Source organism: Nannobrachium achirus (genome assembly GCF_963921795.1).
Source record: "Nannobrachium achirus genome assembly, chromosome: 11".
Classification (NCBI taxonomy): Eukaryota; Metazoa; Chordata; class Actinopteri; order Myctophiformes; family Myctophidae; genus Nannobrachium; species Nannobrachium achirus.
The window spans coordinates 56,323,234-56,339,942 of record NC_137820.1 but is presented as its reverse complement, the minus strand read 5'-3'; the positions used below and the strand labels follow the sequence as shown (position 1 = coordinate 56,339,942).

At 43.5% G+C, this 16,709-nt stretch overlaps 1 protein-coding gene across 1 annotated transcript in view; it reads right to left on the bottom strand.

Moving 5' to 3' along the window:
- Nucleotides 1–16,709, bottom strand: part of fbln1 (fibulin 1) — a gene marked incomplete at both ends in the record, with an annotated part of 101,836 nt that overhangs the window by 83,730 nt on the left and 1,397 nt on the right. The window contains 2 exons of the mRNA XM_080737214.1: nucleotides 547–679; nucleotides 4,974–5,082. Coding sequence (XP_080593340.1) covers nucleotides 547–679; nucleotides 4,974–5,082 — 242 coding nt within the window. The remainder of the gene's footprint in view (nucleotides 1–546; nucleotides 680–4,973; nucleotides 5,083–16,709) is intronic.

Genomic DNA, 16,709 nt, shown 5'->3' with positions numbered 1-16,709 from the left:
TAGAATTCTTTTGGGGGCTTTTTCTGCCTTTATTGATAGGTGTACAGTAGGCTGACAGGAAACGGGGAGAGAGATGGGGGGGTGACACGCAGCAAAGGTCGTCAGGATCGGGACTCGAACCTGCAACGCTGCAAGGACTGGATTACCAGCCTAGGTGCCTGCCTGGACCACTACCCTGTGGCCCAGGCAAAAAAATAATAATAATAATCTATCGATTACTCACCCCATGGAGACTCAAATTCATAGATATGTATTTTTTTTGTCAAATTCCTAAGGCCATAATTGATGACCAGCAGTGATTCCCTATGGAGACACAAAGCTGCTTTGTTCCCTATGGATGGAGACAGAAAGAGTCTCCTCAAATTATTGGCTTAGGCCGTAGGAGTATGATTAGAAGTAAAAGTACTGAACCTTTTTAATACTCCAGTAAAGTAAAAATTGTGCTTAAGTACAGTACTTGAGTAAATGTAGTTAAAGTTAGTTACTTTCCAACCAACGCTTGTGGGGATGTTTGGTCCAGACTCCAAGTAATACACACACACCTACCTTGGTAGTCTTGGTGTCACAGGTGTTGGTGACATAGAGAGTGTCACAGGCTCCCTGTTCCTTGGCCATGTTGATGCCTGTGGTGCACATGTTGTCCTCCAGGACCGTCACACAGCACTGCTCCTGGACTATCCTGAACACATAGAACACAACCACAGTACTGTCACACAGGACACTAACACAACCACAGCACTGTCACACAGGACACAAACACAACCACAACACTGTCACACAGGACACTAACACAACCACCACACTGTCACACAGGACACAAACACAACCACAACACTGTCACACAGGACACTAACACAACCACCACACTGTCACACAGGACACAAACACAACCACAACTAGGGATGGGACGATATGCAGATTTCATATCACGATTATTGTGACCAAAGAAATCGCGATTTACGATATTATCGTGATGGACAAAATATCCCCAGCATCCATTATCCTGGTGTGGAACATTTGCCCCAAAATAGCAGATTTACCAATAGAGGGTTTAAATGGTACTGGATATGCAGCTCGGAAAATACAAGGTGAATTGATCCCAGTGCATGACGCAGGACGATTTCACGATAAATTAAATCTCCATGAGTGTTTTTTTTTATCACCATAAACAATAATATCGCTTATCATCCCATCCCTAACCACACTGTCACACAACCAAAGACTTGTTTGTCCCTGTCGGTGGCGAATTTGACATTTTCTGTTCTACACACCATTATAATGTTCTTATTTTGATCATAAGACCCAATTATGATCTACTGTACAAGCTCAAAATGTGTCGCTTCGTGACGCATTTTGAGCCTGTAGATCTGCTACTTTAGCTGATTTTGAATTTGATACCTGAAAAGTACAGTTTTGGACATACAAGGTTTCCACCTGAGGGGCATTATTGTGCTTGGTAATGCTGACTTAAGTTGACTTAACGTGGGCAGAGCAGTTAAGTCCCTCAGCTCTTTGTTCTATTGTTTTAGGCTCTAGTTAAGCAAACTCTAGGAGCCCAAGATGTACATTAGTCCTCCCACACGTCCTCATGGTGGGATCATTGTGGGTTGTTTTAAGGGCACGGGGTCCTTGAATGACACGACTGACATAAAGCCCAACGCGTTGTATCCTGGCTGCTGGCAAGCCGTTCTCTTCCTGGTTCTCAAAGCTGGGGCGCGGAGATGCTCTCAGAAGTCCTTGAGGGGGTTCCAGGGGGTCCTGAGTTGAACAAAACTCATGAACCACTTTAACCCTGTTTTTGTAACCACATCAGCCAGCCAGCTCATATCTGTGAGTCAGTCAGTCACGCATCATGTCACGCTCATGTTATTCTGTGAAAGCCACACAGAGGTGGCACAGAGCTATGTGAGTGAGTGTGAAAGCAGCAACACAAGAAGCACATCTTCCACGACGGAAGTACACCAAAGCCCCGTAAGGAAGTTATCCCCAGCATTTTCCCCTGGATCTATTGTGCCAACTGTGACGACGACAAGTTTGTGCCGTATTCAGAAGCTCTGTCGACCTGGCGGTCTCTAATCACCATTAGGGTGTTTTACTTGTATACTTTTATTTATTTGAAAATAGTCTACAATAATAAAGATCGTAAGATAAGCTATTTTGGGAGAGAACTTTCAAATTTCTTCGAAAATTTGTCTTCCTTTTATGTGGATCCCTTCCCCTGGCACAGATGAGGGTCCCTGGCCAAATGCAGGCATATCAATTTGGCGGTCCTTGACATGAAGAAGTTTGAAGACCACTGGGCTAGCGAGTCAAATCACTCTTAGGCACCATTTACTGCAGTCATATTCAGCCAAAACCGATTTATTTCTCAAATCCGATCTTTTGCCCAACTGTTCACACTGCATTGGCAATTTACCAGATCAGATCTGTCACATATCTACAGTATGTGTTCAGACTAATTTACGCCAGCTTTTGACACGGTAACCAATATCTGCTTTGGTTACCGTGGTAACGACAGGCGTCATGACTCAAGTGACGTTTTGGACATTTTGATATGCAACCTGGGTGGTTTGATCAGGTAACTGCGTTCAGACTGAGACGGATCCCCTGAAATCAGATCTGAAAACCACCTCTGAATGTGGCTCAAGTCGCATTTGTAAAAATCTGATTCCATGTGACTTGTTTGAGTTTAGACTTATTTAAACTAGAAAGATGCAATTCTGTGTGTGTGTGTGTGTGTGTGTGTGTGTGTGTGTGTGTGTGTGTGTGTGTGTGTGTGTGTGTGTGTGTGTGTGTGTACGTGTACGTGTGTGTGCGCTTGCTTGCTTGTGTGTTTAAATTTAAATGTTCTCAAATAGAAACTTTAATCAAATGTTGTCCATGTATTTCCAAATAGATGTCAAGATTTATGACCTCGGACAGCAAACACCTGTCATGGGTGGACCTCTAGTCACTATCTCTCAGAAAAGAGAAAGCATAATGTGCTGGACCACCTCCCAGCACCAGCTCTCTCTCCCTCTCTCTACCTCTCTGTCTCTCTCTCTCTTTCTCTCTCCTACTGGTTCCAACAAGCCTCTTTTATCAACTCTTACCAGAAATCTCTTTCCACATAAACTCAATCTCATGCTTCACGTCAGGGCACACCAGAGTCTCCTCCGCACAACCTTTTAAGGGCACAGTTGCGCTCCTGTTTTTCTTTTCTCTTCTTTCTCTCTCCCTCTCTCTCTCTCTCTCTCTCTCTCTCTCTCTCTCTTTAGCTCTTGCTCTCTCTCTCGTTCTTACTATTTTCCTTTGGTGTCTGAAATAATCCCTCAGATTTCCTGTTATTGCCTCTCTCTATCCTCTCCCACTGTCGCATTTCACCTCAAAGGTATTTCCTGGGTTTGGAAATAGTCACCCACCCCCGACTCCCCCGCAGAAAAACTCAAACCCCCCCCACTCTCACTATAATTTAGACACTTTCAGGACGGCTTATGGTAAATGTATTTGCCATCACAGTTACAAATGGAGCAACAGATTCCCTCGGCGTTGTTGTTGGCCTTGTGAACCTGTGGCTGTGCACCTTCTAAGGCTGTGGTCTGGGCCCCCCTTGGGAGGGGGTGCCAAAGATCACGGGGGGGGGGGGGGGGGCCTTGTCTGTCTGGAGGTGGTCCAACGTTTTAAACATGTTTCACAAAATCATAACTTCCATCGACTCAATATGAAATCAGCGCCCCAAAAATCTGCTTGTAGACGACCGGCTTTCGCTATTCAAACAAGAAGTACCGGTATATTATATAGGGCTTAAGTGGTTAACATGTCTGAAAATAACAAAACAAGAGTGCCTGCATGTGTGGTGGGGCCAGATGTAAGAAGGGGGGCTTCTTAGAAAAGAGGTTAGGAACCAGTGAGCTAGGGTTACGAGCGCGACTGCTATTATACCACCATCATAATCATCATCATCATCATCATCAGTGCCCGGTGCATCTGCTCCTCTCTCATGTGAAGTGAATAATGGCAGCACAGGATCAAAGCACAACAGATTCTCAGGCCAAGTCCTAATCTGGCATTTGTGAAAAGAACGAGCGAAAGAAGGGGCGGGGGTCGCAGACAGTAAGCTTGCAGACAGCAAGTGACGCTCCCAAAGCCATGCTGACTGACTTCTATGGAATCCAAATGACCTTTAATCCACGAGTACAGAAGACTTTATGAAAATGGCTGAAGGTTTATGAGGGGGTACTCTACTCAACTCTATGGTAAAGCAATTACAGACAGACACGGGCTCCACTCAAGACGTGGTGCAGGGTGAATCCCTCGGGGGGACAGTGCAGAGGTGGGGCTTCCCCTGTGCAGACAGAAAACCCGAGACTGGGGGACAGCACTCACTGAGTTGCAAAGTGTGCGTTAGCCCCCCCCCCCCCAGACAACTGCTCTGCTGTATGTGGTGGATGGATCTGGTATCAATGAAAGCAAATGAGTAGATATAGCACCCATGGTTCGAAGTATGCGTGTACAGGTAGCTCAGTCGGTAGAGCTCTCGCCTTTGGACCACAAGTTCATGGGTCCGATCCCCGCCAACTCACGCACTCAGCAATCCATCTCCCAGGGGTCTAGCACATTGTAACGGGGACAGAATCCCACGTGTTACCGCCTGATACCGACAATAAGCCACTCCCGACCTACTTGTGCGTGCTATAGTTCAGGTAGCCTTCCCTAACACAGGCTGATTTTGGTCTAGAGGTGGCGGATTCACCGGCTGAAAACAGCCAGTGGATCATATTGGTTCATGATCTGTGCCATGGTCCGCCTCCAACTTCCTATGCCAGAAATTGCGGCAGGTTACCCTAGGCTTTTATTTTTCTTCCTATCGCCAAAATAAAAGCCTGGGTTTCCGAGGCTATAGTTCAGGTAGATACAGTCAATGATGTATACACGCACAATTTGCGCACCATCATGTTGTAGGTGAATCAAATGTTTTGTGAGTGAAGTGTTACCTGCAGGTGGTGGATTCAGAGATGAGAGGCAGGGCCGTACAGTCCTGGTTGTCCATGCCGCGGTCCCGACCGTCACGACAGCAATCGTCTATGGACATTTGCTCTGCACCTACAATATAATACAAATAATATTACTCTTCATTTATAGAGCACCTTTCAGACATGTTCAAAGTGATTTACATTCATTGTCAAATCAAAAATACAGGTCAAACAAAGCGATAAGTTAAAATGAGGGATGCACTGAGATGGAAATACTTGGCCGCGATACAGTTTTTATAAATAACAATTTAGGCAATAGCTGATACTGATACAGATATTTGTTTCATTTTCCTTTTTTTGTACCAGGGAAACAAATACCGGTACATACATTATAAGAAATAACTGTTCAGAACCAACACACCAACATAGCCAGCGCAAATGTATGCTTATCAACAACAGATAAATATTGGCAGGATAATCCAATCACAACCTAGCAGGGCCAGATCAAATCTACCGCACTGGCAGATATGTTTGGTTTCCAGGCTAGTAAGGGTACCAGTTAGGGATAGAACGATAATCGTTATCGTTTATCGTGATAAAAATGTATCTTGAAATTATCCTCCGTCTGTGATCAATTCACCTTTTATTTGCCGAGTACCATTTAAAACCTCTATAATTGGCAAAACGGACCTGGAAGTAAAGTACTATTGTTTCGCACTCTTCGCGTCGCATTGTGAGCTTGTAGATCTGCTATTTTTTGGCAAATGTTCCGCCCCAGGATAATGGATGTTGGGGATATTTTGATTATCGTGATAATATCGTAAATCAAAATTTCTTTGGTCACAATAATCGTGACATGAAAGTTTCATATCGTCCCATCTCTAATTGCAGTTCAAGCGGTCTTTTGTGATAATATGTATATTTTATACAGTGGCCTTGAGGTTAGAGTGTCCGCCCTGACATTGGGAGGTCGGGGTTCAATCCCCCTGCCAGTGAGATGGGACCCAGGCCTCCCTGCTTGGCACTCAGTCATGTCCAAGGGCTGTACTTGTGCACATCATGTGACATTCTAGCGTCATGTCCAGGGAGTGCACTTGTACATCATGTCCAGGGGATGTATTTGTACATCCAATCCAAGTGTGTGTGTGTGTGTGTGTGTGTGTGTGTGTGTGTGTGTGTGTGTGTGTGTGTGTGTGTGTGTGTGTGTGTGTGTCCCTGACATGGGAGGGTTAGTGTCATCTCTCTTATCACACACACACCCTCATGATGTCAGCATTACTCCCCTCATGTCAACTGAGGAGGGGTCCAAAGCTGTTCATATCAGAATCAGAACATCTAATAAATTACAGCCATAATTATAAGCACTGCCAGGGGTTCGATAATCACATCCCCTGACAGCCAGCTGATGCTAATTGGGTGAGTCATTGAAATCTAAACTGTGAGAGTGTAACCAAATGGACCCTTGCGGGTTAAAAACACTAAAGGGATAAGACAAGGCAAAAGGCTTGTTTGGTCCATTAAACATTCAACACTCCAACTTTACAGACAACGGTGCAACAAACTTAACAGTGCTGTAAATCAGTGTTCTCAACCTGTGAATCAGGACTCCAAGGGGGGTCCCCAGATGATTAACTTAATGTGCAACATTGTTTTCTCTCTCAACAGTAAACAAACCAACATCGAGTTTAAGTGTATTGAGGGTATCTGCACATTTCCAAAGTGACAATTTAAGGACTTTTTAATACCTCTAATATGACAAATTAAACATTGGCCAAATTGTCAAATATTAGAAGCAGAAATTGTGAAAATAGCGGATATACATGCTCAGTTGCTCACACCGCCTCGCGGCGTTGGGTGGGGGGGTCACCAGTTAAAATATGACTATTGTGGGGGTCACGGCCTGAAAAGTTTGAGGACCACTGCTGTAAATGATAGCAAGAAAAGTATATTACTTTTGCATTATGCACCATTGCTGCAGACTACAAAAGGAACATAATTGTTTTGTGGCTGCAAAATGAATATAAATTATCATTTACAGCAAGCGTTCTCTTTCAGGGAAGACATTGATTGATGCATCTGTTGTTTGCAGTAAAACAAAAGAGACGTTTTGACTGGCGTTGGATCAAGTGTTGTGGTGCCGGGGAATCTGATTCATGTGGATGGGAGTGGGTGGAATGCTCCGGGTTCTGTAAACAATCAGCTGTTGCAATCACATCAAATACACTCATACATGCTGCGGTTTCAGAGCATCTGCCAAGTGTCAAAGAGCTTTGGCACACGAGGGAGCGCTCGCATTTTTGTAGCCTGAGGCCACAACACGAGCTCTGCACGGTCAATTGGTATTGGCGACAAACCCTCACACAGCGGTGGAAAGTGACTACGTACATTTACTCAAGTACTGTATAATATATAAGTACCAGAAAGACTCCCTAATCGGTAGATAAGCGACCGTCAGGTCGCAGCGTGATGTTAGGCCAAAATGTGTAGGAGCAGTGTCCAAAAATGTGTGGACAGATGCATGTTGATGAGATGAGTGTAGACATACTGTGTACCGATTTGCGTGATTTTAGGGCTATATGGGACAGATCCATGTTGATGATATGAGTGTAGAGCAAGTGTGTATCGATTTGCGTGATTTTAGGCCAAAATGTGTAGGAGCAGTGTCCAAAAATGTGTTTAAAAAAATCTGCCTGATGGTGGCGCTATATGGGACAGATCCATGTTGATGACATGAGTGTAGACATACTGTGTAGCGATTTGCGTGATTTTAGGGCAAAATCTGTAGGTGTCCAAAAATGTGTTTTGCAAGAATCGGCCTCATGGTGGCGCTAGAAGAGGGCCATGTGAGAATTGATGGGTGGAGGTTGTGGTTTGGCAGGCAAGGAGTGTGTGTGGAACATTTCACATGGATAGGGGCAACGATGGCGGAGATATGAGCAGGGCAAAAGTGTGAGACAGACTGACTGACGGACTGACTGACTGACTGACTGACTGACAAACAGACAGCCGGTGGAGGTTTTGATAGTAAATGCGACCTGACAGTCGCAATCATTTTGAGGTAATTCAGGTATTTCGGTTTTATACTATTACTACTCGACTAATCTCACAGGCAAATGTGGTACTTTTTGTCCTCTACAATTTAATAACCACGAGATCCTACTTTTATACTTTGGATATAGCCGAAATAGTAGGGTTTTGACACATTTAGGAAAATTATGGGGCATTCTGCAAAATGAGTACTTTTGGTACTTTAAGCATATTTAGATGACAACACTTTTGTACCTTTACTCAAGGACAACTTTGAATCCATCACTTCACTTGTAACAAAGTATTTATACATTTTGGTATTGCTACTTTTACTCAATAAAAACAATCAGAGTACTTCTTCCCCAACTGCCCTCCGAGAAGAAAGAAGAAAGGCGACAGTAAATCCAACATTAAATTATAGTGTTGACGCTTTGTATAATGGTGTATTAATGTTGTCAGTTAATTATCAAAGGCTGGGGACTGTTAGGAATTGGACTGGGTGGGGATTGTGCAAGGCGCTGCTGAACAACTATGTGTGATTGAGATGGAAAGAGTCTGCAAGCCAGTCTTATAATTACCATGATGAGGAGGAGGAGGACAAGTGTCAAGATGACTTGTCCTCAACTCTCTCCTGTATAACTCATCTGAATCACAACAAAGTACTGTCTGACCACACTTCAAACCCTGCTTAATGCACATATTTCTTTATATCAAACATATAATTTTCCAAATGTCTGTCTGTCTGTCTGTCTGCCTGTCTGTCTGTCTGTCTGTCTGAGTGAGTGTCTGTCACAGCGTTTCTCCTCAGTGGCTGGAGCAATTGATCTGAAATCGCATCACCATTAGCATATGAACACACCTAACATAACTGTGAAGCCCGTTTGTCACTTTCACAAATCATATGCTGTATATTAGCATTTTTATGGTGTATCTATATCTATTCTGCATCTAGCTTGAGGCATATCTATTCTGCATCTAGCATGAGGCAACATGTTTAACCAGTGTGTGTGTGTGTGGGGGGGGGGGGGGGGTCGGTTGTCTGGCCCTGTTACAGATTTTGTCCAAAATCATGCAGATCGGTACACAGTATCTCTGTAGCCATTAAACGAAACGGGTATTTCTTACATTGATGCTCCTACATATTATCATGCAAGCACCAGTTAAAGTTACTTTCCGTCCCTCATATACTGTGTGCACAGTGCACATCCCATAACCCACACACTGCATTTCATCATTTCGGAGCTCATATCTTTGAACGGGGTGTGTGTGTGTGTGTGTGTGTGTGTGTGTGTGTGTGTGTGTGTGTGTGTGTGTGTGTGTGTGTGTGTGTGTGTGTGTGTGTGTGTGTGTGTGTGTGTGTGCGGGCGGGCGGGGGGGGGGGGGGGGGGGGGGGTCTGTTGTCTGGCCCCGTTACAGATTTTGTCCAAAAATCATGCAGATCGGTACACAGTATCTCTGTAGCCATTAAACGAAACGGGTATTTCTTACATTGATGCTCCTACATATTATCATGCAAGCACCAGTTAAAGTTACTTTCCATCCCTCATATACTGTGTGCACAGTGCACATCCCATAACCCACACACTGCACATCATTTCAGAGCTCATATCTTTGAACGGGTAAGGACTAGTATAACACTATTTTCAGAAAACAAAAATGAGCAAATCTGCTCTAAAAACGAATTAAAACTAACTGAATTAGAAAAACAATATTCAAAACTAACTAAAACTATACTAAAATGAAAAATCCAAAACTATTTTAACCTTGCTGGGGGCTGCGCCAAAATAGCAATGAATTGGTGGGCAAAAAATAGTAAAATCATTTTTTATCTCCTTTTTTCTCACCATTCTGGTTCTCGGTTTGAACTGCAGCAGATCGACTTGACAACGTGTACAACGTACCTAAACGCATTGAGATGCTGCCATCATGTTGGCTGAGAGTTGATTGCCTTTCAGATATACATACTGTAGTTAACAGGGATATTGCAAAATGGGTGGTGATGAATGATACAATGAACAGTGCAAAGAAAAAAACAATAAAACATCTGCTTGGAACTAACGTCACGCTGATACATCAAATGATGAATGTGGGCCTTAGAGGAAAGGAGTTGAGTATGGGCTGAGTGTTTTATTAGCAGGCCAGGCAGGCAGCAACATTAGCTGACTCACTACAGCTCGTCAGTAAGGTTAGGGCCAGACAGGAGCTCTGGAGCCTCTGGCTGGCACTGATCCTGGACATTAAATCTCACAGCCAGCCAGCGACTGACTGACTGCATGGTGAAATGTCCTTTTACAAGTCTTCAGGTGGGCCTACATATTGATTGGATTGTCCTACAGTATAGCGCTCTGATTCACTCCCATCCTCCTCTGTTTCTCATTATATGATCTATCAGATGATTATAGCTCAGTGGTTCTCAACATGGGGTCTGATGACTCTCAGGGGCCTTGGGGGGGTTGGGGTCCAATACCTCCCTACTTGGCAGGCACTTAAAATGCAACATGGGTAACAAACCAATATCAAAATAATATAGGCCTATTGGTTAATTAAGCAGATATTTTATATAAATACTGGACTTTCACATGGGTGGCCCGGGTTCAAAGCCCGGGTGGGGAAGTTTGGTACACCTCTGTTACATTTATTTTAATAATTATGTTTAAAAAAGAAAAAATGAGTGTTGATGAAGGCTGCAGATTCTCTCAGTGTTTTTCTGGGGAAGCTTTCAAAAGGGTCAACAAGTTGGAACATTCAAGCTGTTTATGTTGGGATATGGGCCAACTTTTCAATAACGGTGCATCCTTAGCTTCGGAATAAAGAGGTATTGCTTTTTGAAGCGGTGAAAGCCGCTTCCAAGGAGTGGCTTTGTCTGTCCCGTCCATGTTTTTTTTTTTTTGAGGATTCCCATAGATTCTCAAGGAGTGGCTTTGTCTGTCCCGTACATGTCCCGTGCATGCAGAATTGAGGATTGGTCAAGCTTCACATGACAATTTGGCCCTCCAGACAAAATCATTCATTCATTCAGAATTCATAAAAATATAGAACTAAAGCACATAGAAAGTATAGATCTAGAACACAGAATGTATAGATCTAGAACACAGATTTCATAGCTCTAGAACACATAGAATAAAAATTCACCGCTTCACTTCGAACCGAGGTTTGATTTTTCAAATGTAGTATATGCATTTTTAAATAGACAAAATCATTATTATTCTTTTAAATACAGAATGAGATCATATGATTCATATCAACATCGCTTTAAATCGGTTATCAGCCATAACAGCAATGAATTATATCGGATTTCGATATGAGCCAGAAATGTCATATCGCCCATCCCTACATTGGGGGTAAGTCCCTGTGTCATACTAGCATGTATGACATACTAGTCATGTCCAGGGCGATGTTCTTGTACATCAAGCTGTTTCATGCAACAGAAACAGGAGATAGCCTGAGCTATGGACCTACATTATGGACCACATGGGAACAGTTGGTTTCTAAGGCTACTTTTTACTCAACGTTTTCAAGCCAAGGACCCCTTAGTTGAGAGAGAAATGAAGCAGGGACCCCCACAACCTGTTCATAGATTCCATATAGTTTCATTGTCTGACAGCACAATCATCAGTGTATTTTGGATTCATGACAATTTGTGTTTTCAGATATTTAACCACTTGAACCGTCAATACTTACTAAACTTGACCTTTCACTCTGTACTTAGTCTGCTCTTTTTCTCCTCTACACCAAAGCTCTTTGCCAAAAATAGCCAATCTACAAGCTCACAACGCCTCGCGCTGCGAGGCGTTGTGAGCTTGTAGATCTGCTATTGTTGGCTACAGTTCTCAGAATATGGACACTAAAGGGTTCAAGTTGTTAATATAAAAAGGATTGGAAGATTTGGAGGACCCCCTGTAACTCTGAGGACCCCCTAGGGGTCCCGGACCCCCTGTTGAAGACCCTTGCTCTAAGCATTATTATTATTATTATTAATAAACAACACCCTGTGACACATAAAACTAACAACACATTCTGATAAAAGGTTGATGGTTAAGCACATAAAGATGCACAACACGCTGGTGTGAATGAGGCTAATGCATCCTGTTCTCATTCTGTGCTATTGGCTGTTCTCTTCTTGTTTTTGTTTTCATCAGTAGCCTACCAGGAACTGACGTCCTCTTGCCAAAACACCTTGGAACCCATGCAGAGAGATTAGGAAAAAAAAACTAAAAAACCCTGGATATATCCCAAAGACTGCAGACTGCCAGAGCCCTCCCTCACACACTAACTAGCAACACTTTAGTTATCTGTCCCTGACTCTGTCTGTCTGTCTGTCTGTCTGTCTGTCTGTCCATCTCAATTTAATTCAATTGAATTGAATTCGAAGGAGCTTTATTGGCAAATTTGGCATGAGAAAACATAATGTTCATGCTGCCAATTGAAATGTCAAATATGTGAGAGGGAAAAAAGTGTAAACACACACACACTCTCTCTCTCTCTCTCTCTCTCTCTCCTCCCCCCGAAGGACAAAAACATCGCAGATTAAGATGACATCAGCTGACTCACCCCTTTTTAGCTCTCACATTCACTCACGCACGCACACACACACACACACACACACACACACACACACACACACACACACACACACACACACACACACACACACACACACACACACACACACACACACACACACACACACACACACACACACACACACACACACACACACACACACACACTCCCAACTTTTACAATCAATTTCCTAAAATTCCACTCGATCCTAATCGCTCACTCTAAACAGTGAGCTCACTCTTTTATTTCCTTGACTGATTATATTGTTTCCTAGATAGATATTCATTTGGATTTGTTATATTGCTGTTGATGTACTGACATATTACGAATATTTAGCGTCTGCTAAATACCTAAACTGTAAGTGTAAACTGTAAACTGTAAACACAACGTAATGTGAAACCATTATTAAAAAAAGAAATCCCATCATCATGTTCACTTAAAGAATAATTTCAAGGGGTGACACTGTGGTGCAGCAAAGTATAACTACGCTACCGCTGTCTGCGTCTTTGCACAAAAAGGAAGAAAAAAAAAGAAAGAAGCTAAATTGAAAGAACAGAAGAGCCTTAAATCTATTCACTGTTGTTTTATCAAACGAGGCAGAGTAGCCTGACTGTCTGGGTGATTCACTGTCTGCCTGTCTGTCTGTCTGCCTGCCTGCCTGTCTGTCTGTCTGCCTGTCTCTGTCTGCCTGCCTGTCTGTCTGCCTGCCTGCCTGTCTGTCTGTCTGCCTGTCTCTGTCTGCCTACCTGTCTGTCTGTCTGTCTGCCTGGACACCAGGTTCATGTTCATAGGAGAAGATTCTGATTAGAGTTTACGCTTAGAGCCGTATTAGGGCCGTATTTTCGTCCATGCCTTACCCCTTATCCCTGAACTTCTTTGTCTATTTGTACTATTTTGAAAAAAAAACTTTTTAAATAGTTCAAATAGCTGATCAAAAAGCTCACAACGTGTCGATGTAGATTGACACTTTTTTAATATTTTTTTCACGCACTGAAAATAGCTGATATACAAGCTCCCAACCTGTCGCAGCGTGCGACGACACGTTGTGAGCTTGCAGATCGACAATTTTCAGCCATTTTCAATGCCATCCATAAACTATTGATGTCCTCACAATTATAGTAATGTGTGTGTGTGTGTGTGTGTGTGTGTGTGTGTGTGTGTGTGTGTGTGTGTGTGTGTAGCCTGGCTGTCTGCGTGATGCATTGTCTGTCTGGAGAGTGGAGAGGAGAGGAGGCCTGATTTCCATCTTGCTGGATGAGACGGTGCGTATGTGTGTGTGTGTGTGTGTGTGTGTGTGTGTGTGTGTCTTGTACCTTGGCAGAACAGCAGCAGCACTAAAGCTCGGCTCGCCTCAGTCTAGACGACTCATGTAAACATGTCTTAATGAGGCAGGCAGCGTAGCTCCGCCCCCCACACACTGAAAACCACACATCACACAATGGCACTGCACTATTTTTAACTTTTAACAGGCATGTCACCTCTGTTTAGAAAGGTAGGGGAACAGGGTTTCCTGCAGGGGAAGAAAAAAAATACGTAAATGGGTGCACGTGTCTGCGCACGCAGGCCGCACGATATGGACAAAACTGTCATACCTCAATATTTGTGAAAACTAAACTGTTCTTCAAGAACTGCACATTGCAGTGCCATAGTGGTAAACATTTCTGATGTTTAGTCTCTGTGGTGTAGAGTTCAAAGTGAACCACTCACATCCACGTAGTTCTAAATTACAGGTGCCGGGCAAAAATACATACACTTGAGAGAAGAGAAAACGTCCGCTGTGTGTTTTGCGGCTCCCAGGAGAAATACTTTAATATTTAGGAAGTTTCGACCGCCGTCCTGGTCTTCAACAGGTCTAACATGAAACAACCAAGAAGGCGTGATGTATACAAGAACAGAGGGCCGACTCGGCCGAGACCCAGCTGTTGTATTGTGTTTATATGTGTTTGTATAATAGTCTCTAGTGTGCCTAGAGGCCCTAGACTTAACTGGTCTGGCCGAGGCTCTGGGTGAGTGATTTTGTTGTTTTGTTGTTTTGTGCTTGTGTTTGTGGGTGTTCGTACATGGTGTGCTGCTGCTGCACTGTCCTTGTTTTATGTGTTGTAAGTCTGAGAGTGAACCAAGACAAATTCCTATCAACCATGTTGACATGGCAATAAAGTTATTGAATCTTGAATCTCTTGAATCTTGTTGTTGTTGATAAAACTAAACACAACTTTTTGTTAATTATAATAGTAACTAGTCCTGAGCCAGAACAGTTGGGTATCTGAGGGATTGAATGTAGGAGTCTCAGAAGTAATGTTGGAGTGCCCGTTGTTTCCCAGGCTGTGTTGTCAGTACTATGCCATCAGAGTATGACGTGATGTCAGCATGCAGACAGACGGTTACCATGACGGCGAAACTGCATGTGTAGTACCAGTGATGTCAGCATGCATGTAGCTAGATGGTAGAGAGAGGTAAAGAGATCTCCGCAAAGATAATTGTTCAGCTTGCGTTCAAGTTCAAATTGTGTCTGCTCATTGTTGTTTTGTCATCACTTCCCATTTCACTTGTTTATTCCTGTATCCTGTTTGAGTTATCTCTCCTGATTTATTGGATGAAATGTGTCCCACTTGAAAATGTATAACACTTAAATATAAATAAATAAAATAAATCACTTACTACACCTTTTGGCAACAAGGTGACGTAACGGACAGTGTTTCGTTATCTGTACTTTTTTCTCTTTTAATGCTGGACCTGGGACTATGCAAATAAACGTCTCTTGATGTCTTGGAAGTATAGAGTGCCTGTCAATCAATCAATCAATCAATGTTATTTTGACTATGCATCACAAATGGCACTGAAATCAAAAATACAGACCTCTCAAAACAAACTAATAAAACTACTACTACAGTACGCCTCGCCCCCAAGGCGCCTCACCTTCTCCCAGCTCACTTTGCTAAGTATAGTCTGGCTTGGCTCAAGAAGATAGAAGACCGAATGTGACATCTCTCAATGTGTCTGGTCTTCAGGTCCATACTCAGAGGATCAGCGCCCAGGCAGACAAGTCTGCTTCTTCACCAGAGTGAGTAGGGACTTTAAGCAATGACGGCTATGGCAGTCCGCTACGGTGACCGGAAATGGATCAGTGCTCGATAGATAAATAAACCTGCTTGCCGTCACAGCCCTTCCTACTACGGCAGAAGCTAACTTTCCACGTAGTGTCTACAACGTCTACTGAACCAAAGAGTTCAGTAAAAGTGGTGGGAACCCGTCGCCGACGGCTGTTTGCTTAACGAATTTGACTGCTACGGTGATCTACAGTACATGGATCTCCATATGGGTACCAGGGGTCTCCATGTATGGGTAACTGGTCCGATATACATCACTGGCCGGATGAAATAACGTTTGAAGCCCAGCCATCAAAAAAAACATTCACTTTTAGACCAGTTATAACCCGGTTTTAGACGGAAGTTCACTGGGTAACCTTTGACAGTAATATACAACCTGAACGTTTCACAATCCTGCAAATAAAGTATTCAATAATCTATCTATCTATTTATTAGCCTGACATTCCCAGACTGATAACGTAGACTCACTCATTCGTTCCTCCACAGTATCAGTCCAGACTTGAGCCCATAGGCATGGAGTCTGAGAAATCAGAAAATGACCGGACCAATCAGTGACTGTGTTTCAACTGCTGTCCGTACAACAATGAAAAGCAGCCCCTGATTGCTACGGTCATTTTCGGATCTTTCTCTGCCGAAGTCCAGACTGATACTGTGGAGGGACGTGTGAGTGAGTCCGCGTTATCAGTCTGGCAATGCCTGATCTATGTCTCTACTGTACATACGTTGTGCACATATGTATCTGATCATTAACAGTACTTTGTTAAATGTAGCGTCACTCGTAGCCCAAAGAGACCCCTGACCCAACTGATGAGAGGGGTCATGTCACCCCCTGCTATGTGTGAAAACGGCCCCATGTGGGGCAGTGGGGGTCTGGGTTTTGGGGGTCACATCCCACGCCTCTGTGACCCCGGTGGGTAGTGGACTATAACTCACATGGAGGCACACTGACCAGTGACCACCTTACCAGCCATATTATACCATCACATACTTAACCTCTGACCCCAGCAAAGCACAGTACAGAGGGAGAGAAGAGGAGAGGGGGGCTCTCTCTTACTTAAGT